Source organism: Bolinopsis microptera, chromosome 1, assembly GCF_026151205.1.
Source record: "Bolinopsis microptera isolate Bmic1 chromosome 1, MBARI_Bmic_1.0, whole genome shotgun sequence".
NCBI lineage: Eukaryota > Metazoa > Ctenophora > Tentaculata > Lobata > Bolinopsidae > Bolinopsis > Bolinopsis microptera.
Window position 1 is genome coordinate 5,610,624 of NC_087072.1, and position 22,830 is coordinate 5,633,453.

At 38.5% G+C, this 22,830-nt stretch overlaps 1 protein-coding gene across 5 annotated transcripts in view; it reads right to left on the reverse strand.

The window, feature by feature from the left end:
* The window catches only part of LOC134822701 (C-Maf-inducing protein-like), a 78,936-nt gene that overhangs the window by 1,606 nt on the left and 54,500 nt on the right, over nucleotides 1–22,830 (reverse strand). Inside the window, exons 2-22 of one of the 5 annotated variants that reach the window (XM_063833901.1) lie at nucleotides 18,626–18,687; nucleotides 15,446–15,559; nucleotides 14,684–14,790; nucleotides 13,831–13,981; nucleotides 13,610–13,696; nucleotides 13,166–13,276; nucleotides 12,852–13,036; nucleotides 12,327–12,434; nucleotides 11,922–12,032; nucleotides 11,637–11,778; nucleotides 11,269–11,493; nucleotides 10,888–10,972; nucleotides 9,624–9,727; nucleotides 7,434–7,584; nucleotides 6,320–6,411; nucleotides 6,005–6,135; nucleotides 5,091–5,159; nucleotides 2,970–3,077; nucleotides 2,272–2,337; nucleotides 1,753–1,835; nucleotides 1,171–1,278 (exon numbers count right to left, since the gene is read on the reverse strand). In XM_063833901.1, coding sequence (XP_063689971.1) covers nucleotides 1,171–1,278; nucleotides 1,753–1,835; nucleotides 2,272–2,337; nucleotides 2,970–3,077; nucleotides 5,091–5,159; nucleotides 6,005–6,135; nucleotides 6,320–6,411; nucleotides 7,434–7,584; nucleotides 9,624–9,727; nucleotides 10,888–10,972; nucleotides 11,269–11,493; nucleotides 11,637–11,778; nucleotides 11,922–12,032; nucleotides 12,327–12,434; nucleotides 12,852–13,036; nucleotides 13,166–13,276; nucleotides 13,610–13,696; nucleotides 13,831–13,981; nucleotides 14,684–14,790; nucleotides 15,446–15,559; nucleotides 18,626–18,682 — 2,395 coding nt within the window. In that variant the 5' untranslated portion in view covers nucleotides 18,683–18,687. Of the gene's footprint in view, nucleotides 1–1,170; nucleotides 1,279–1,752; nucleotides 1,836–2,271; nucleotides 2,338–2,969; nucleotides 3,078–5,090; nucleotides 5,160–5,402; nucleotides 5,830–6,004; nucleotides 6,136–6,319; nucleotides 6,412–7,433; nucleotides 7,585–9,623; nucleotides 9,728–10,887; nucleotides 10,973–11,268; nucleotides 11,494–11,636; nucleotides 11,779–11,921; nucleotides 12,033–12,326; nucleotides 12,435–12,851; nucleotides 13,037–13,165; nucleotides 13,277–13,609; nucleotides 13,697–13,830; nucleotides 13,982–14,683; nucleotides 14,791–15,445; nucleotides 15,560–18,625; nucleotides 18,688–22,830 lie in introns of those variants that run through there. The other 4 variants (XM_063833909.1, XM_063833917.1, XM_063833926.1 and 1 more) reach the window with 4 other exon arrangements.

Below are 22,830 nucleotides of genomic sequence, written 5' to 3' on the forward strand. Positions count from 1 at the left end.
CAGTGTTGACATCCTTTATTGATAAAACGCAACTTTTGAAAAAGATTTCGTTTTAAATCACGACGTGCTTCGAAGCAGAAAACCGATCAACTCAGATGTAATGAATCAGTAAATAAATAATCAAAGTATCAATTTAATCGAACAACAAATAATCCAGTATATAATATATAATTAGACTGCAAATGGATTGTTTTGGAAATCGCTTCTCATAAATGATTACCGTTAGCTAGTTTCCTGACAATCAGGCATATTATTAAATTGTACATTATTCAACTGAAGTACTCGTCAGGAGTTTGTTAATTTGATGGCTTGCCTTGAGTATAAGTACACAAAAGACAGTGTGAGCATAGAAAGTAAAATTTAAGATAATATGCAAATAGTAAAACTGAAAACTGTTAAGACGACGTGTCCGCTTGTAATAATTATAAAACTATAACATTCATTTTTATTCTGTTGATATCTGTTGCCCCCAAAAAATATATATTATATATTATCAATAACAAATAAATTTACAATAAATAGAACTCCAATTTAATCCACCGAATAGATGATTATTATATTACTGTGTTTTATTTTTAATTTGAACAAAACCCGGGCTGAGGCAAAACTCTAATCAAGAATCATTAAAATTCAAACGATCATATTAAATATAAGTGTACAATGTATATATCATATATAGTATATAAATATTATGTATTAATATTTAAATCTATTTGTACACTCACACGCTGCGATATATGGCTGGCGATATCTAACACCAGCTAGTGCTAGCTGGTGTTAGATAGTGCTATCTAGTTAGCTGGTGTTATCACTGTTAGATAGTGCTATCTAGCACTCATTAGCACTGGCTGGCGCTAGATATAACGTCCAGACTATTATATCACAAAAGAACCGATTTGTCACCCTCATAAAATCGTTGTATCAGTGAATAAATAATGATAATATTAATCTAGCAGTGCTGAGTGCATATTAAATATTAAAGGATGCTTAGAATCTAGGGTAGCGATCATAGTAGCTGGAAAATAGTGCAGACAAATAATCAGCTCGGAGATATCTGATTTTTCTCCGGAGAAATTGGAAGGATCCGCAAAGCAAAAGAAAATAAAAAGTAGTAGTATAGCGGAGAGATGGCAGAGCGGCACATGCTGATTGTGGCCAGAGCTACCCTACCTAGATCCCTAAAGAGGAACTCTCGAGTCGCACTAAGAAATGCTGCAGGTGTTGATTGTCTTCGGGTTGTGAGAAGCGTGCTTTGTGAGCTCATCATACCGTTATTATCTAGCCGAGATTTTTATTTGCAGGTCTGACTTTTTTGGTTTAAAATGGCAAGGAAGGATGTTCAACCGAGGTGAACTATTACTGAAGTTTCAACGTTCGCTGCAAGTTGATACACAAGCAAGTACTTTTAAATGATTCGATATATGTATCAAGTCGTCGGGAAAAATTTGTATGGTTTGTTTAATGAGGGAATATGTAGTTGAATGGTATCCTTGTCGTTATGTAACGGCCAATTCGATATTATCAATCACTTCGATAAACTAATTGTGCTTTGAAGTTTCATCGTCATCATAATTTTCTATAAAATGTGCATATGCTGGGTGTCATTCAAAATTTGGGGCTTGAAAATTCGGTAATTCATGCCGACAAATTGGATCCCAAGGTGTGTGGTCTGAAAACCACCGGCTTTGTGTATCAACCTGTTTATAAATGCAATCTGATAGAACTGTAGAGAATATGCAGGTTTATACTTACTGAGGGTAAAAGTAGGAATGTTCTTGCCGTTCCACTGCGAGTGATGGGATTGAGACATCGCAAGTTCGTTATCTGGAACGTCCCTGTTGGATATTCTGTCAGGCAGATATATTCAGTAATAATTAATATTATCAGCTATTGCTTACTTTAAATCAGAATAAGCTCATGCTATTCTGAAACTTGTGAGAGTGATGTAGGCAAGTGCGGCTTTTTTGCGGTCAGCTGCTGTCACTATTGAGCAAGCAGCAACTTTAATAATCGGAGCAACTTTAATCGGAGCAAAGTGGCAATCATGGGAGCCTCATCAACCTTTGAAACTGTTAAGAGTAAAGCAATTCCAGGTGGTCCAGGTAAAAGGTAGGGCCAAAATCAAGAGTTTCAGCGAAGTTGTGAAACTGTATAGCATGAAGCGTGTGGCACCGACAAAAAACTTCGTTTTTTAAAATTTTTAAATGCGTAATTTGCAGGCACGACTGAGGACCAATAAAGGTTGCAACAGTGTCATGGTCTTTGACCTACTGGAGGGAAAAAGCAAGGATACTGCTCTTCACGACAGATTTGACGAGATGCGTGGAGAAATCTGTACTGAAAGTATACCTTGTGTCAGAGGATATCGCAGAGTCGTTTTGGGAAAGCCTGGATTTATCAGGCCTGATACTCTGATAGAGTTTGTTTCAATGGTTACTACTATCAGAAATAAAAGAGTGTCTAAGTAGAGGACCATGTACAGACAATTAAGACTTCACCGGTCCTGTTAGGTCACAATAGGGACAACAGTATTGGTGGGGTGGTTGAGAAGTGCCACCTCAACAGTATTGGTGGGGTGGTTGAGAAGTGCCACCTCAACAGTATTGGTGGGGTAGTTGAGAAGTGCCACCTCAACAGTATTGGTGGGGTGGTTGAGAAGTGCCACCTCAACAGTATTGGTGGGGTGGTTGAGAAGTGCCACCTCATACGGAGAAGTGTGCAGCGGAGGACACCGGCCTACTAATATCCAGAACACCCACTTAATTAACCACGTGCAGCTTGTGTAGGCTAAACTATACTAATCAAGAACTCATCAATTAGACTGCTGAAAACATCACAGGAGAGAGATGGATTTGGGTTGATTTTATTTTTGTTGGTTCGATATATTCACCACACAATATCCCTGGAACGTGTGTCAGTTATTATCTATATGGCCAGGATTCAAGCACACTATTTCATTTAAAACTTACTCGTCCTGTTCATCTTTATCACCCTCATCGTGTTTTCGGTCCGGAACAGGACTGTATTTGAGGAACGGACCATCTACCACACCTTTCCTGTTATCAAACATTTCCGCTCTGAAATGACAAGGAATTATTCCCATTATTGCTAATATCATGAAGTATCGTTTATTTTAAAATAGATTTTTCATTTCAGTTTATTCATTTCTACACGAAGAAAGAAGAAATGAAGAATTCGTTAAAAACTATACCAAATTACCAGTATTTAATACTACAAGTCCTAATAGCTTTAATTTGAAACAACAACTACGGATTTAAACGTCTTTTTAGCTTTTCGTCCTCTCTTTAGCTTTTTATCTTCTCGATATCATAATGTAGTATTCCGAAGAAAGAATTTTCAGTCTCGACTCAATTACGAACCGTTCTATAATATTAATCTCAGCCGAACTAGTTAAAATCCATCTTTTTAAATTCAAAAGGACTATTAATTTTAGTGCCACCGTCACACTAATATCCTTGACAGCTTCAGACCGTTTTTAATGGACAGCATTCTGATTGGTCGGTTGTGGGGGTCCCACTTTTCTTCAGAAGAGGCTACGTCGGCTGACGTCAGAAAACGTCAGCTGACGTCAGACAACGCCTTCAAAGTAGCGTCAATTTATCTTTTCTCGTGGTATATTGTTCAATATAATAGATTAAATTATAGCAGCTTGTTCAATTTAACCGACTGCACTGAGTAATTAGTCATTAGACACTGATGTAAGTGGGAAGTTATGTCTAAGAAACAGCGTGTGGTTCGGGTGCCGGTTGAACGCATGTAAAAGGGAGGGTATATCCGTATTTCGCTGCTAGTGATGCAGTCCTTGGCCCGGTAGCTAAGGCTTCCCCGTTTCTCGCTCATTTGTGCTCCGATGGGCTTGTGACCTCTGCGGGGGTCAAGTGCAGGATGAGGGACATGGCCGACCAGGAGAAGGTTGTTTTTGGGAGATAGAGTAGGGTTGGTTTGGTGTTGTGCCTTCGCAGTTTAACTGTATCTTTACTCTATCAAGTTTACAATCACTGATGCAAGGTGGTGGTTAAAAATGCTCTTTGGTAGCTTATAACACACATAACCCCGGCATGCGCAGGGATTATATTTCAATTTTTCCCGCGACGCGCGGGAAAAGTTTATAATAATTTCGAGTGCGAAGCACGAGGGATTATTATGAAAATAACCCCGACGTGCTTTAGCACGAGGGGTTATTTTAATATAACTTAAGCGTGCCGGTGTTATGTGTTATAAACCCCTCCGGGTTAGTGCTAGGACCAACAAATTTGACATTTTACTCTTAAATATAGCTATATGATTATGAGATCATTATGGAAAATATGAAATGGAATTGGGGACTACCAAATAAATACAACTAAGGTACTATGACTTTTGAAATTGGCGTTATATCTAAACATTATTCCTCAGTCAGAACGTTGAATGAATATGAATATCGATAAGGGGCGTCGAGTTAAGCCTGGCAAGCGATAAAAGCTAATAATGATATCGTGTCATGAAGTTTATCAAAGTAGACGACTATAATACATGGCTTATATCAAACACGACAAAATTAACCGAACCGGACAAAATCAAATGTAACCGTCGAGACAAGTTTTGGAACTGGTCCAATTAATGTAAGAGTTTAAGTAATGTAAGCAGTGTGCTGGAGTTTTGCCAGCGCCTGCAATTAGACCGATACGTAGATCGAGTGTATTTATAGTTCTTACGTTAAGCCATAGGTCACGTGACATTTTTTACCAATGCGCGTCGTAGTAGTTAGTCACGTGATACACGTCATCAAAACACGTGACAGTACGCGGTTGAAATTCTCATCGAATGTCAAAACAAAACAAATCTTGTTGAGCCAAATTAGCGGGGCGGGATTATAAAAGCTGTGCCGGGGTTATTTATTCAGCGGGAAAAAACTAACAGCGGGAGCCGGGATTATCAGAATCTATTTAGCGGGAGCCGGGATTATCAGAATCTTATTCTATCCCGGAGGGGTTTATAAGAGAAGAAGATTTCTTAATTATATGTCCACTTTTTTCTTTTTGTCTACTGTTATCAATAATATTCTCCTAAAGAAGAGGCTAAAAACTTACTGAAGACTTTTAGAAGCGCCGTTTTGTACGGGTTTCCCTTCTCTGATGTACGTACCGTCCTTGTTTTGACTGAAAACAAGCGGGAAGATAACGAGGATTTATAATTGTAAATGATTTTTTGAGCGCGTGGCGCGCACAGTTAAACGTTTGAGACCGTGAACAAATATCTGCACAATTAGAATTACGAACATGAATCCAAAGAATGGCATGTAGGATCATTACATTCATCAGTACATCACAAGCATGATCGCACTTTACTTGATACAATTTTTATCAAGGTTTACAAAGCTACAAATGACATTCCGGTTTTCTATACTACATAGATATAAGACATCAAACACAATCGTCAATCATTACAAATTAAAACATTTCACGTCTTGCTTAATATTTATTGAAGAAATTTTGTTTACCCAGTCGTGGAGAAAATGGAAAAATAATGTGAAAAAAAAAACAAACTTAATTTAATAAAATCTTCGAAATACCAAATAAAAACTCCACTACAAATACGTTAACAATCTGATTCAGTCTTTTAAAACTCTCGTAGTGAAAATAATAGGGGGAAGTGCGCGGCGTCACTGTCTTACTATCACGTGACACATGCAACAATCACAGGCCGTTACCAGGCTTACAACCAGGTCACACATTTAACGTTAAATGACAGACATGATTCTAGGAAGATGGTCAGGGTTCATGCGATCACAGGATACACTTGCCCTTGGTAAAGGGATAGTATACTGAACTGAAAGTTGAGGAGAGATTTTGAACAGCGTTTTCAACAATAATCTGGTTTTTAAGATAATGTAAGTTAAAAACTTGATGTTTAGTAACCACAACATATGTAACAAATTATGCACTGACGACATCCATAACTCCACAATATTTAAAAAATAAAAAATATCACAAACAAAACATACCAAGCTTCAGTGTATCTGATATCATAGCTGGCTAGGGAGGGCAATTTGTTAACCAACTCTTCGAATACTTGAGCTGACAGTTTGGTCGAGTTTAGGTTAAGGCAGGTAAGCGTCTTTAACTCAGTCAGAGCCTGGTGATAAATTGTTAGATAGATGGTTAATAGATATAATAGTTACAAAAATAAGGTATAATATGTACACTAGTAGAAATATTTTTTATTTTGAAATTAAGAATTTTCAAATGAGCCGTCTCGGCGACCATAGACAAGATCCTTAACATTAAAAAAACGCAGGTGTAATGTCTAAATCACAAACCAGTAGTCCTTCATCCGTTACCAGCGTCTCACACAAGTTCAGACTCTTGAGTCGGTGACAGTGTTCTGCTAACAGACACAGTCCAGTATCACCTGCAGGACAAGGTTTAGTCATTGACCAATAACAACCCTCGTTAGGGTCGGCATGTGACGACAACCATTGGTGTGGTAACCATGGTAACCATGGTAACTATGGTAACCGTTGGTGTTTTTTAACCACATCTAAACGTTAATCTTATTGGTAATTTATCGAGCTTATTATTGAGCTCCTCTGTTGCAACACATTATCCTGGGCTGTAATGGGTTAGACTGAGATCTATATTCCTGTCAATTACTACTACGTACATCATAGCTATTAATAACCCTCCAGTAAGTTACCTAAGGTATAATTCATTTACTTATAAATATACTAATCCTCATAACCAGGACCTCTATTATGCTATCTCAAACTCTAGGTTAACCCAAAAGCAATTAATGGGCTAAATGTAGTAACCTTAACCTTTAAAATTATGATCATAACTCCGGCTTAAAGTTTAAACTCTACCTGTAGAAACATCAGCACCCTGGCGAGGGACATGGTGAAATAAAAGGTGGAAACGTCCCAACCCAGCCTAACAATGCTTACTCTTTACAGTTCGTAATGTTTTACTTGGGTTTTGCAGACAAGCCATTGTCTTCAAATTTTCGTCACAATGTGCCATTATAGTATTTATAGAGCAGTCTAAGTATAATATCAAATAACTGACAGGTCATGTATTGGAGTATAGTAAGAGTGAGAATAATGGTTGATATGTACGAGTGCCAGGTGGCGACTGGCGGTACTACACAGACTTGGCAGATTGCCAGACTGTTCAAGGCTATTCCGGGCCGCTTAAAATAAAACAGGGATTCTGGTGTTGAGTAGGTGGGGGAGGGTTGTATTACAGTGGTGGGTGTGCTGCTGGTTCGGAAGAATTAAAGGAGAGAAATACAATATGATATACACATTCATTAGATATCACGAGTGGTGGTGTTTGAATGAGAAATAAAATATGGTAACAAGCATTTCTAAATAAATATTAACTTCAACAAATAATCAGTAAAATAGAAGTTATGCAATTTACAAAAAAACTTACCGAATTGAGTGCACCACAAATTGAGATGTTGGAGGTTGGGTAGTTTGACGAGGTGTCGCGCGCAGTCGCTGGTAACGCATGTGAACGCCAAAGATAACTTCTCCAAGTTACCAAACGGTCCGGAACTTAGAACTTTCTCTACATCTGTATCCTGAAATTGAAGAAATTAGCGGTAAATCTCATAATCTGTGATAATTCAAATCATAATTCACTGTGTGAATAACTGACTTATATGCTCAGGCCCACTCAGGTTGGATACTGTCCAATGAACAGATATTGAATAGTTTCCGGTACAGTTTCCGGTACATGATTATTATATTAAATTTCTAGCAGCATTTTGACAGCTGAGTGTTCAAATTAACTTGACTTGACTTAAGGCGGGTAGTATTCCCGAGATCCATTGACAACAGTTCTCCACAGCTTTCTGTCCTCCATCAGTCTAGCATCAGTCTACTGACTTCAGCCCAGTATCTGCTTTTAGGTTATCTAGTAGTGTTAAGTAAGGTCGCCCCCTGTTAGTATGCCCATGACTCGGCTTCCAGAGGATCAGTTTGTTCAGTGTCAGCTCCGGATGTCGGTGAGCATGACCTGCAAGTCTGAGCCTTCCTTGGGTTATCTTGGAGCTGACTTTGGGAAGATCACCGTACAGGCTGTGGTTGCTGACATGGTCTCGATATTGATTGATGTTAAGGGCCATTCTTAACACTCGTGTATAGCAACCATCAACCATCTTCTCTAGCCTTTTCGTCATAGTCCAAGTCTCGGAACCGTATAGAAGCACCGACTCGACTAGTGCTGTGAACACTCTGGTCTTGATAGAATTTCTAAGGTTAGATTTCCAAAGTTTTTTGAGAGTGTGGCATGCTCCCCAGTCCCCATGCTCTTCCTTTCCCAACCCTGATATCACTTTCACTGTCTCTGATTCTAGAACCAAGATAGGTAAAGTCTTCCACGTGCTCTATTGTGTTGTTACCCAGGGACTTGATGATATCAGGGTTCTCGATGTTCTGAGTAATGAATTTGGTTTCCCTTCATTCATTTTAAGTTCCACTGTAGCAGCAACTATTTCTACCTCTAGCATCAGCATCTCTGCCTCCTTTACAGTATCTGCTATCAGAGCAATGTCATCTGCAAAACCAGTGTCTGATATCTTCTCCGCCTTGACTCTCCTACTCCGATAAGGCTTAATGGTAAATCCTATTTCAGGGTGCTTGCTTAAGGCTTGTCTCATGCAATAGTTCAAATTAACGCATAGTTAAAGGACCTCTCGATGCGAGGAACATCAACCCAAGGATCATGGTAGTTTCCTCTCAGGATGATATTGACAACTTTTGATAACTCTGTGTTGAGCGTAGTAGGGCTGTCAGATTTTAAAGACGATATTAAGCATCTCTTAGACAATATACACATTACCAAACATGCTAAACCAGATGATTTGACAGAGTTGACTGGAACTAGAGATCAAAATGTTGACAGTTAATACGAACTAGACATAGCTCTTACTACTGGTATTTGTCAATATTAATATTAATATATATAGGCCGACAAGAAAATGTCATTTGATAAATGCTTCTTTAATTTAGATTTTGCCAATATTATCATGCTCGTTCATAACCTTCAACCTAAAATGCAAGCTTAGAGCCTTTTAATTTAAAATACAAGGAGTCAACGTTAGTTTGTGTGACTTGAATTAGTGTGGGTATACTAATTATTTAGAATATTTCAACCCATACCACAGCACTTTTTATGGGAACATTTTTTATAAGGCGCATCATATTTCTAATTCTCTTGATCTTTAATAAGGTATGTTTCTAATAGAAGGGAAATTATAAACATATTTCATCGTTACTAGTTATCTTCAGGGAATTAAATTATTTGTTGTATAGCAGTGTTGTAATTATCCAACCTGTATCAAAATATTTAAACTGTATTAAAAGTATTAAAGGTACCGCGACAATTGACCCCCCGACAATTGACCCCCTATGTAATTACACTGGGGTCAATTGTCGCGAAATCTAGGGCTTAGTACGACAAATTGGTTAGGGTTAGAGTTAGGGTTATGGTTAGGGTCGGGGGTCAATTGTCGGGGGGGGGGGGGGGGGGGGGGGGGGTCAATTGTCGGGGGGTTAATTGTCGGCTGTCGCCCACCCGTATTAAACTGTATTAAAAGTAGCAAGAGCTGTTACTCACAGTGCTGTGGGCCGGCATGGTAAGTTTGGTGGGTCCTCCCAGTTGGGCCAGGTTACAAAGTGCTGCTTGTCTGTCACACATGGCTCTATACAGCCTCGCTCCATCTGATAAATGCACGGGGTGAATATACGCAGTGATTTATAAAAATTAAATGTCAAACTACCAGGTTCTAGAATCTAGACGGAGCTTCAGATTTAGTTTTATTTTGTACGCGAGATTTGGATTGCCATCAAAAGTCATACAGGGTGTAAAAGTCGAATTTTGAGAAAAATGGGGTTCACAAAAAAAACAAAACTTGATATTGTGAGGACTTATTGGATTTGTGGAGGCAGAGTGACAAGTGCTAGGCGTTTGCTACAGCAAACTTGATGATAGGACAATACGACGTCTTGTAAAGAAGATAGAAACTGAATTTACTGATTGTACCCTGATAAAGAACACGCGTACGGGTAGGCCGAAATCTGCTCTTTCTGAGAAGAATATCAAAAGGGTGCAAAGAAATTTAGAGAACAGTCCAAGGAGGTCAACCAGAACACTTGGTAGGGAGCTTAAGTTATCGACAACTTCAGTTTGGGGAATTTTGAGGAAAGAGCTGAAGAAGTTTGCCTAAAAAATTCAAATCAAACAGACACAAACTCCAAAAAATAGAGAACAAAGGACCGAATTTGGCAGCATGATGGCTGATCGCATCGAATCTGACTCAGAATTCTTGAAACAGATATTTTTTTCAGATGAGGCTCATTTTCATCTGAGCGGTCATGTCAATCGCCAAAATTGTAGGTTTTGGGCAGATGAGAACCCCCATGCAACAGTTGAGTCGCCTATCACTAGAGAGAAAGTCACAGCTTGGATGGGGATTGGGTATCATGGTATTTTTCTCAAAATTCGACTTTTTGGAACAGAGCCAAAATAATTAACAAAGTTGAATCGCTGGAACAAATGAGCTTAACAAATTAAATTTGTAAGCTTTATAAACTAATGGCAACCGATAATGGGCATTTTGCTCCTTTATAAAAAATTATATTGTTTGTTAAAATCAGGACATTATTTTTGAAACACCCTGTATATCAGGGCAATCTAAATTTACAGCAAATCCTCCCTTGGAGACTACCAGAATTTAGTTTTAATAATTAAAATTGCACATGATCTTGAAAATTACAACTTTCTATAAATAAAATGTTTCCTAGAAATGGTTCGCTTTATAACGCGTTAACGGCTGTGTCTAGCGCGTGACTAGCACGTGACTAGCTCGTGACCCTCTTACCTGGATTGCTGCACAGTGTGGACAACACTTGCTCCTTCTGCTCTTTATCTTCAATCACATCTGACTCCAGCATCTCAGACAGCATCTAAATATATATTAACCGTTAGTTGCAGTTAAGAGGGTAGTAAATCTGTTATAAGAGATACGATAAAGCAAGACAGCATTTAAATATATATAGTTACACGATAAGTTGTAATTCAAAGGAAAGCAAAACAACATCAATACTTGTTTTTCACAGGAATTTGAATTTCTTTGAAAACACGAGAGATTGGCTTTTTGAGGTAGTTGTCGAATAGGTTTTAAATTTTGAAACCATTTGGAAACATTCTAAAAACCGATCACAATATACACTAATTTAACAGGCAGTACTTGAATTCTTACCCTGACAAAGAAGTCATCTCCCCGTATAACCATAAGTCTGAAGGCATCTAGACACGAGTGTGCCAGCTGACGGACTAGTTTCCGTCGAACTGGGGCACGTTCCAGCAACGTTCGCACGATGTCGCAGAACGTCTTGCCGTCATCGGGACAGCAGTTGTGATCGGGGGCGATGAGTTGTATCCAGCTCTCCTTACCCTCTCTCATTGGGAACAAGCATTCCCTCACCTGGTGGTAACCATCATTAAACAAAACACCAGTTTAATATCGTGATTAACGAGATACATACCACTACCAGCAAAATATTAAATGTTTTATAATATAAACAGAACAGAATCTTAACTCTAATTTTGTATTGCAGTGACACTGACCTCAGGCCGTTGGTCGCCGGCGAAGCGCTTGAGAACGCTAACCATTCCCATTACGAAAGGTGGGAACTTCAAAGCTTCTTCTGGGAATGGTATGGGGTGAAGGAGGGGCGCCATCTCTTTCACCCAGTCTTCATGCGTAGCACTGTGGGCAGGGAGATGTGAGAATAAATTGGAATATATTGTTTCTATAATGTGGAATTGTGTATTTAATCATGCTTTACAAGATGACCGGCCCGGAGAGAAAGAGCGATAATGTCTCAGTTTATTACAGTTTTAACTACTGACCATAATTCTATCATCTTCATAAAACAGCTGGTAACTTTTTCTTTTGGTAGTTTGTTGTTAGTTATTTCTGTTCTGTTGCTGCCCAGTAACAAATTCACGCTGGAGTTACGCCTGCAATTTATTGGTATTAGTTTCCAAAAATTGCAGCGAGCTTTCTTTCCAAGAAAATACTTTTAACGCAATAATATAAGGTGTTCATTGTAACATAAGGTGTTAGATTTAGCTCACATCTTTGATATTGTCAGATATCAATCAGTAAATTAAAATGGATTATAAAACAAGTTGACTGCCCACATGAGGGCTAATAAATATAATAAATTTTGTACTGCAGGTTGTCAGCTGATACGGTCTAGTAATTCTCAGTTTCTGGAACAAAATAAAGTTTATTTCTCGGAAAGTAGGTACCTATATGAACATTTGGTGTCGAAAGCTGACCATATTGCTGCAAGGAACACAGCCATAAGATTAGGCAGAACTCTGGGGTGGGGACACCTTGCACCGGGGGAGTGCATCCTGAAATTGCGATATTTATTTTATATTCTTATAGACTACCATTTCTCAAGAAATAGAACCAAAGAAAAATCTATTTTTCTATAGGCTGTTGGCTCAGTCGATACGGTACATATCCGGGCTTTAAGTGGTCTGATATTACGTCACATTTTAAGTTCTATCCTTGACGTCAACTAACGGAAATAGAACCGTTAAAACTAATATCCACAGCATTATTTTACTATTTGACGTCAAATTTTGAACATCATGACATTTAATAATTTACAATGGAAATATCTCCGTCTCTCAATACAACTACTGAACGAATTTAAAAAAACTTTAAAAACTTCAGTTCCCAAACTAAATTTCAGTTCCCAAACTAAATTTCAGTTCCCAAACTAAATTTCAGTTTCCAAACTAAATTTCAGTTCCCAAACTCACGTGTGAACGAAACAGGGCAGGCTCTCTGGGCAGGCGTCTTGCGATGCCAGGGCTATGATGAAGTCCCTAGCAAAGGTTCTGATATAGGTATATTTTCCAAAGTCCACATTGTGTTTGAGGATGCTGTGAACGCCGGGAGCAAAAACCACAACAGCCGTCGCTGCACATGGGCCATCTCTGCAATACTGAAATTAAGGAATTCTAGATCTTTTACTGGGAAATCATACACTGTATGGGGTAAGGCAGTGTCTCTCTTTATCATTAAAAAATTTTTATCCAGTTTAGCAATGTATAATAGAAAGAAAAGTACTCACCCTACTAAAAAAGTCACATAATTCTGGAGTGGGAGGGTTAAGTTGGATAAGGGCAGGCCCCAGTGCCTCTATTATTTCTTCTAGGGCGTTGGGGGGCAACGAATTCGTGTGCTGCAATGAAATATTTTATTATAATAACTGGATATTCCCGTGATAATTTTGTAACCACATTTTATCAGGAGTCGCAGTACGTTACTGCTAGTGACTCCCCACTAGATTGTCTCTCTCAATGAATGTGTTGCAATACATTAATACATATAACAGTGCTGCAGTAATAAAGTGCAAGCAGTTGACCACCAGCTTGAAACAAAGACCTCATGATGATTTCAACTGAAGCATGACGTGACTGACGTCAATTGATATCTTTTGGTAACTAAAATTGACGAAATATGCAAAAATGCAAAGCGTAGTGGTTAAAAATGATGAAGATAACCGTTTTCTTACATTAAGCTGGTTAGATATAAGAACTAAGCAGTCAGTCCAAACTTGGGGATCGTGCAGCTGACTTTTTAACGCTATCTTGACCAACGACTGAGGGGAAGAATGAATACTTAAATAAAATATCGAGGAGTCAGGAAAAATATGATCATGTTTAGAAATCTTTCCAAGTAATTTAAAAATTTAATTGCTGAACAATAAATATTATTCCTGCATTTTATTTTTACCTTTAACTCCTTTGCTATAATTTCAGGACACGACGTCATTTTTAAAGACTTCTTATGATTTAAGACGCTGAATTTCCACAGAAGAGAATGAAACCACTGATCTCGCTCATATGGACCATTTGCTTGTAATAACACTATTCCATCAGTAAATCTGAGAAAGATTGGGTCAGTTCATCGTCTGGGTTAATGCATTTAAATAACGAAAACAGCTTAATATAAGAAATAGTAAATAAATGTACCGCTTTCAAATCATGTACTTTGATTTTAGTCTTAGGGGTCGTTCACATATTACGTAATCAGCCCGGGGGGGGGGGGTTTCAAATGCTTACGGTTGATTACGGGGGGGGGGGGGGGGGGGGTTTTGGTCGTTGATTACGTAATCAAAATTTTATTTTTCACCGATTTTCGAAATACCAATTGGACAATTTTCGTTAATTATGTTATCAAAATTTTCGTTTTTTAAACCAATTTTCGTTTAATAAGTGCTTTGCGATTATTTCATTCATTAATCCATTGTGATAGGGGGGGGGGCGCGGCGGGGGTGTCTAATCTTGATTACGTAATATAGGAGGGGGGTTGGGTCTTGATTACGGGGGGGGGGGGGGGGGGGGGGGTTAAAGGTTCGGTCTTGATTACGGTTGATTACGGAGGGGGTAAAAATTGCCAAAATATTGATTACGTAATATGTGAACGATCCCTTAGAGTGCCTTATTTATGTTTGAGCGGTTAAAATTATCAGGTCACTAATTCTGATTTCTTCAACAGAGGGTGTGCCGAAGTTGGACTTCGCTTAAGTTACAAATATATGCCTATAATGACGATGATAGAATACTATAGAAAGATAATTAATCACCTGAGCTGAACTGCACTATTAATGGCTGGCTCCCATGTAGAGACAGTAACCACGTCGATATGTTGTATGAGGTCTAGAAATATTGGCATCGAAAATATCCCATACTTCTGAAATGTGGGCGGTTGTCAGTGCTGATTAACACTTGACAGGTTCGATGAGACAACTATGTTGATACTGTTTACTGGATTGACGTTTTATAAATTCATATGATAAATAAAACGATTTTTGTTGTGTTTGATAGATTTCACTAAAATATCAGAATTAAAATGACTGCATGAATGTTCACTTAATTGGTGACTGATTGCGTTTAGTGGAACAGCGTTAGGAATAAACGTTTCAATATAATATAATAGGACAATTTAATGGAATTTAATACATTCCGAAGAGTGAAGCCCCCAAATTTTAAACAGCGTTATAACAGAAATGTAAGCCCAAGAGTGTTCTTCAGTTTCAGGTGAAGTTATAGTTAGCTGGTCACATTTAACTGAAAACTGTCAACAGCCATAAGAAGAAATTATCTGGCCAACAATTTCAAACTTTGCGCAGACGAGAGGAATTCCTAGAGGCTAGAAAATTTAATGTTTGTATTTAAAGGTGACAAATTGTGCGATTGGGGACTAAATATGGCATTTTGATATCTATAAGCTATTATAATACAGGGACAAAACATTTGAAAGCGATGGAAATTGGGACCTACGAGAACCACTTAATTTGCGAATGTTTTATATACACTATATATAGGATGAAAATGCGGAAACAAACCTCCTGAGAATATAGTTGGGTGTCCGTAAGGACTACTGTGTGTTTCTCCCATCTTCTGTTGATACTACCGAATACTTTACCAATTACACGCTTGTGAGGGGACACATGACTGACCTGAGAAGTTAAATTATCAAATCAAGTGACATTTTCAGCTGGGCACTGTTACCAAAATTTGAAATATTAGCTTTGTCCTCCAGATCTTCAGCTGAAAACATAACTGTAATTTTGATTGAGTGGTCAGAAACGTTTTCATCAATTTGGTTAAACCTAATTAGAACGGATTAGAACACAACTTTAATCGTGTACCGATAGGTCGTGTGCGTAGACAACGGTCACAGTTTCGTTTCTACAGAAATAAGATTGTTGTTACTTATAGAGGAATAAGACTGTTAGTGGTGTCAATTATACAGGAATAAGATTTATTTGGGGGGGGGGGGGGGGGGGGGGTCAACCTCATTTTACTTCATCCCAATTTTGCCTTTTTTGGCTGCCCGAATGAGGTAAATTTCGGCAAAAATTTTATAGATCATGATTCTCGTTCGTAAATAATTTTGCCGGTAATCAGGTTAGTTTACTCAAATCAGACATCCTGAGCTACTTGCCAGTGATTTAGTCTTATGGGAACGTATTCATGGTACTGGTAGAGCACAGCAAGGCCGACCAAGACAAAGCTATTTGTCTATGTTACTGAAGGAAATTGGGACAAACTCTAAAGAGGAACTGCGAACCCTGATGCGGGACAGGGATATAGAGGGGGTTATCTGGCATTATAAGGCGGTTCAGTCGAGGTCTCAGGTCTTTACAATGTCTGGAAGTTCCTGCAGGAATTTGCGCATTGCGCTTGAAGCGCAAGATTCACAGCGCCAAAAGCGAAGGTCGTAGAGACATGAGACCTTGACTAAAGTTAACCATTTCATACCATTGCTATAAGAGTATGCCACTTTCAGAGTCCTGAACACACTCCCATATCTCCTAATCGTCAATTATATGAATTTTACCTGTTAAAATATATCATCTTTAACTGATATCAGTTTAGTTTAACACTGTTAGTTTTAAAAAAGAAAATAATACTTCACACCAAACTAACACACAATATGAGAATATAAAAAGGAAGGTTTTCTTTGAGACCTGGACCGAGCATCAAAATAGTGTACATTGCTGCTGTCATTGTCAAGACTCAAGAATAAGAGGGTCTCGTTGTGGGATTATGCTGGATAACAGATATGATAAGTGGTAACATCCTACAAAAGAATGTTAGCTTACTAAGGAATTTTCCTCTCATCGAATCATACAAGAAGTTAACTAAGTTCCTCCTAGTCCTAAGCATTATCTTGTTTCAGAGGGAATGAGTGATTTAAAAAGATGAGGCCAAAGAGTTAGTTGTGAAGAAGGCATTTGTAGTTTGTACTCGGTAATTTCTAAGCTAATTTTTTTCGATATTTATAGCTATTTACTGATCTTGTCTTGACGTATCAGCAAGAGATCACTGGACCTCGTTAGTTGTTAGTCATGTTATGCTGATCCAGTTAGTGACGAACTATGAAGTAATCATTCGACCTCATTTAATACTGATCCTATCAATGACGAGCTATGAAGTAATCAGTGGATCTCGTCAATGCTCATCCTGTCCGGACTGTCAGTGACGAGTTATGAAGAAATAAATGGAGACCTCATTAATTCCCTTGTTCCAAGAAGATATTACTCTGATAACAACCCCTTCTGGCCTGCTTCTGAACATAATATGAAGATTCGAAAACCTAGTCTACCTAAATTGGAACTTGCTGACTGCATTGGAAAATGGAGAACAATCGAGAAATGATAATCAGTGCCAGGATATAATCAAAGTTGAATTTGGAATCCAAAGAAAACCTTCCTTTTTTATATTCTCATATTGTGCGTTAGTTTGGTGTGAAGTATTATGTTCTTTTTAAAAACTAACAGTGTTAAACTAAATTGAAATCGGTTAAAGATGATATATTTTAACAGGTAAAATTCATATAATTGACGATTAAGAGATATGGGAGTGTGTTCAGGACTCTGAAAGTGGCATATTCTCATAGCAATGGTATGAAATGGTTAACTTTAGTCAAGGTCGCATGTCTCTACGACCTTCGCTTTTGGCGCAGTGAATCTTGCGCTTCAGCGCAATGCGCAAATTCCTGCAGGAACTTCCCGACATTGTAGAGACCTGAAACCTCGACTAAAGTTAACCATTTCCTACTGTTTATATTAGAGAAGCACACATTTAGAACTCCTTCCATACTCCTTCGTGACTAAATTGACGATTTAGAGAATTTTACCTGTTAAAAATTTGTGAAAAATATGGGCGTGGCCCAAGTCAGTATTATACGAAACCGTAAAGACACACAAATTTTTTGGTTGTTCCTTACCCTACAGAGCAACTAATTAGAGGTGTTATCTAATTATTTGAACGAAAAGTGGTTTTGTGAACCGCCCTTTATTCTACAGCGAATCATGAACATTGAACATGTACATAAGAACTTAGAATTGTATGAAGTATGAGTTTATTTGAGTAATTTATTATGAAATGACCTTTCACTATGCAATTTCGACTAAATTCATGTAGATATCCAATCCAGTTCCATGCACAACTGTTGTTTACATTTGGTCTAGTTAGACACAATTTGTTTCAGAGTGACTCGATAATCGCAATATCAAATTAAGATATTATTTAAATGGTCCATGTCATGCAATGCAGAAATATCCCCATAAATTGGCAACTGCCAAAGTGACACTAATGTTATTGCTAATTCCTTTACAAAACTTAGAAAGTGCTATTAACAATTATATCCTTATGGATCATGGAAATTGAAATGTTCAATTTTCTTTTCATAAATAATAATTATAATGCGAAGTTTTATTTACCCCAAGTTAAACTGGGAATGCCCCTTCCCAGGGACCGCATCACCCCTAATAAACCATTAAATATCATGGGAGACCATGCACAGCCTCGAATTATAGTATAATGACTTCGAATAAACCTTTTTTGTCTCTAAAAAAGGCTCAGAAAACTAGATTAATCTACCTCATTTTACCTCATTTTACCTCATCCCAATTTTGCCTTTTTTGGCTGCCCGAATGAGGTAAAATGAGGTTGACCCCCCCCCCCCCTATTTTATTTGTAAATACAGGACCGACAATGGGGACCCACTTACTGACCTGCAGTTCTCCTGATGATACGAGAGAGAACTTAGAATTAGACTCCAGCGTACTCATCAGCTAAATAAGGGGGCTGGTTAGTTTAACTTAAAAGCGAACTGCTAAGTGGTATTGTGACAGATATGTCTGTAGCAAATTATTAATATATCAAACAAATTGGTAACCAACGATGGATAATCTCAACAATCACCAATCGCTAGCTCGAAAAGTTATTAGCAATTAGAAATATTCTTAGTATTGAAATATTCTTAGTATTGAAATAAGCACTAAGCTGTGAAGCTTATAGGTTGATTTCAATTTTCATGTGGTATTGATTTGTGCAATGAAATGAAAAAATGACTACTGCGATAATTTAAAACAACTGATTAGCCCATATTCGTTTATGTGTACTGAATACTGATCTTGAGGGGGATTAGCAGATCTTATCACGGGACAGATACACGTGACCTAAAAGTGAACATAAATAGAACGCAGACAAGACGGCGATTTTAGCCTTTTACATCAATGAGAACGGGAGATATTACTGATAATTGCGAGGGATTCCACCAGTGGTTGATTCCGTAGAATTGAAAAAGAAATGAGTTGCGCCTATAACAGGTAGGTACGAAAATTCGGCCTCATATTGATCAATGAGGCAAAACTAGAGATGCAATAAAGGAACAAAATATGAAATCTAAATATAAAATTATCAGCTTAATCTACCTGCAGCTTCCTCTGAAGACTCATCTCAATCTTAGGGTGGGGGTTTTATTGGGAACCAGCTTTGTTTACTGGTTACTGTTTACTCAAGAATTTATACATACAATAATATACAATAATATACAATAATCATTAATCATATACCTAAATCTGCTAATTTATAAAACCAAAATAACTCTAAGAATATACACCGCACGAAATTATGGACCTGGAAGTAAGATTGAATACTCCAGCTTAATACACAAATCAAAACAAAATTCTAGAAGACTGACAGTCTTGTGTTGATAGACGAATATGATTTAGAAGCTTATCAAAAAATTAAAATCTTAGCGAACCAAGAATCCTTAAATCCAAACAAAACTCAGTCTTAACACATTTCAAACAACAATTTTGTCCACACTACACAGTACACACTTTGCCTCCTTTGATGAAGTGACTCTTATCTGGCTCGTCGTTCGATCTATTCTTGAGTTCTAAAACAAGCTTTTGCTGTTCGGCACGTTCCTCTGGAGACCTATCAGGACTGATAAAGACTTTAACGAAAAGTTCCGAGCTACGGAGATGCCTTGCTCTAGTCAAAATCTGCTACACGATTGTGGAGCTCGTCAAAGTCACCTTAACAGGTCTATCAGCCACTTGTTTCTTATCCTTGGGTTTATTCAAATCAATTCTGCTAGCTTCTATTTTTGGCTTTTCACCAAGTTCCAACAACACTTGACCGACCTTGTCACATAACAGTTCACCTTTCTCTTCTTTAAGAACAAATAACATCAGATTCCGACTTCGGTCTCCTTCTGCCACAACATCCTTAATATGACATTCTTCAAGATGTTTCTATCCGAAGCCAACAAAGGACCTACTGCTGAGGTTTTGAATCCTTTACCGCGGCGCTGTATGTCTTTAACTCTGATTTCACAGTATCCTCAACTGATGCTACAACCACAGATTTCAAGTCATCAAGCTGCTTGTTCTTTGAAGCTAGCAGCTGGAACCAGGGACATGTGATTACAAGTCAGACACGTCAGAGCAATCTTGTAAGTAAACAAAAACCCATATATTAACTGGTAGTTGTAGTCTGTATAATAGAATGTAATAACATCTGACGGGGAAATTAAGCATATTTATTATGAAATTAAACGTATGTTTTGAATATCTACACGACATTTTCATTAATCTCCATCCCTAGCCCTTCTTAATAAGGACTGGATAATCAAGTATAGGTAGGTAACGTAAAGTCGAACCTCTGAAAAATTAACCTTGATAGCAATTATTTCGATATATATAAAATGTAACATATTATATGAGTCATTAGCTTAATGAAAGTCTGTAAACGATCATTGAAAACTAAATCTAAAGACTAGATATCTGTACCATTCTTTAAATTGTGTAATATGTGTCCGTCTGGAGGAAGGGAGGGGAGGGGGATCCACCTCATTTTTAAGGCCTCCTCCACCACCTTTCAGTGAATACGTGCTCTGCTCGTGCGTAAAAAGGACAAAGAACAGTGTCTAGACTAGACGTAAGTCATAGAACTGAAAAGTTATCGGAGTCAACGATCTGGTTTTGTTCAGGATCTGGGGGTTTAGGGTATACGGTTCAGGGTCTTGGGTCCAGGGTCTGGAGTTCAGGATCTGGGGGTCTGGAGTTCAGGATCTGGGGGTCTGGAGTTCAGGATCTGGGGGTCTGGAGTTCAGGATCTGGGGGTCTGGGGTTCAGGATCTGGTGGTCTCAGGTTCAGGATTTGGGGGTCTGGAGTTCAGGATCTGGAGGTCTGGGGTTCAGGATCCTTGGTCAGGGGTTCAGGATCTGGGGGTCTGGGGTTCAGGATCTGGAGTTCAGGATCTGGGGGTCTGGAGTTCAGGATCTCAGATCTGGAGTTCAGGATCTGGGGGTCTGGGGTTCAGGATCTGGGGGTCTGGGGTTCAGGATCTGGAGTTCAGGATCTGGGGGTCTGGAGTTCAGGATCTGGGGTTCAAGGTCTGGGGTCTGGTGCCCAGTGTTAAACATGTAACAATATTGAACATTTGTTCAGAACATTACATGCGAATAATAGTAATATCTTCGCAGTCTCAGACGAATATAAACGCCGTTATGAAGATGGATAAATACATGTTTCATATCAGCGACAAGAGAAACGCCATTTTCGGACGTGAGTGAGGACTCCTCAAACCAAATTAAATCAATTCCTTCTGTAATGTCCTCAATAAATGTAACACTATTAAATATAATACTAATTCCGAAGAATAAACATTAAACAATAAACATAATGCACTCTAAAATATATAAGATAAGTAAGAATATGTGTCGCCCTTGAATTTGAAACTAATGGAAACTAATGTCTAATGAAACTAATGTCTAGAAGAAACATTGAGTCTTGACATAATATATCCTCACAACAAATGAAAAAACTGATTAGGGGAACTAGTCATTAGTATGATTTAATGTAAAGGTTCAAAGGTTCTATCAAAGTCGAGTTCGATGAGAAACCAGACACTGTACGATAGCTCGTTCGCAGTAAGAGGATCCAAACTGTGGAATAAGGTGCCGAGTGAAGTGAAAGCCGAGAAAACGTTTGCCAGCTTCAAAGTCAGTTTGTCGAGGTTTCTTGCTTTGATACCGGATAACCCTCCGGTTTCCGGTTATACGTGCAGCTGGTCGAATTCCTTGGTAGACTACACGCCATCACGGTGGTCAGACATCTGATGACCCTTCCTGCTACGAGGATAAACCTTACCAAGTTACCAAGTTTTAGTTCCGGAGAACGAGAAAAAACAGAGACACGTTAAAATTAATTTTAAACAAATAACGTTTAAGCTGGTTGGACGAACTGGAAACAGTAAAATAGAACAGGTGTCAGGATGTCAGACGGAACTTGACATCCATCTTACTGAGCACCAGAGCACTGGTCACCAGTGCTCTGGTGAACCAGCCTGGTTCTCCAGTTTAAAGCTATGTACTCTAAATAAAGATTATAGTCTATGCTGAATTTAAACCCAATCAGCGCTACAGTTTATGACTGAGCTGTTCTCATCTGAAACTATGCTTGGTGTAGCTCGTTGGGATATTATAGGAATTCTAGTTCCTATAGTTGGGAATGAGGTAGTTGTCTGTTCATAGATCGCCCTCTAAACTTACAAGGAAATATTTCCTGTAGATCCTTGGTATATAAGCAATATTTGACAGAGCATAGTGTGGAGTGAGCTATGTGTCCATCCTTGGAGAACCCGGTGGATGTCCTTGCTGTACGGCAATGTTAAACAAGGAACTGAAACCGAGGGGTTCCGTTCAGGCCCTTCACACTTTGTTTCTGTCTAGTTCTAATGTACCGTCACAATAGTGCCCGAGATGTGCCCAGGTTCTTTTCCCAAGGTTTCCCAATTACCATGCCCGAATTTTGCCCGAGATGTGCCCGAGATGTGCCCGAGGTGTGCCCGAGGTGTGCCCCAGGTGGTTCTGCCCGAGGTGTGCCCGAGGTGTGCTTTGTGCCCCAGGTGTGGCCGAGGTGT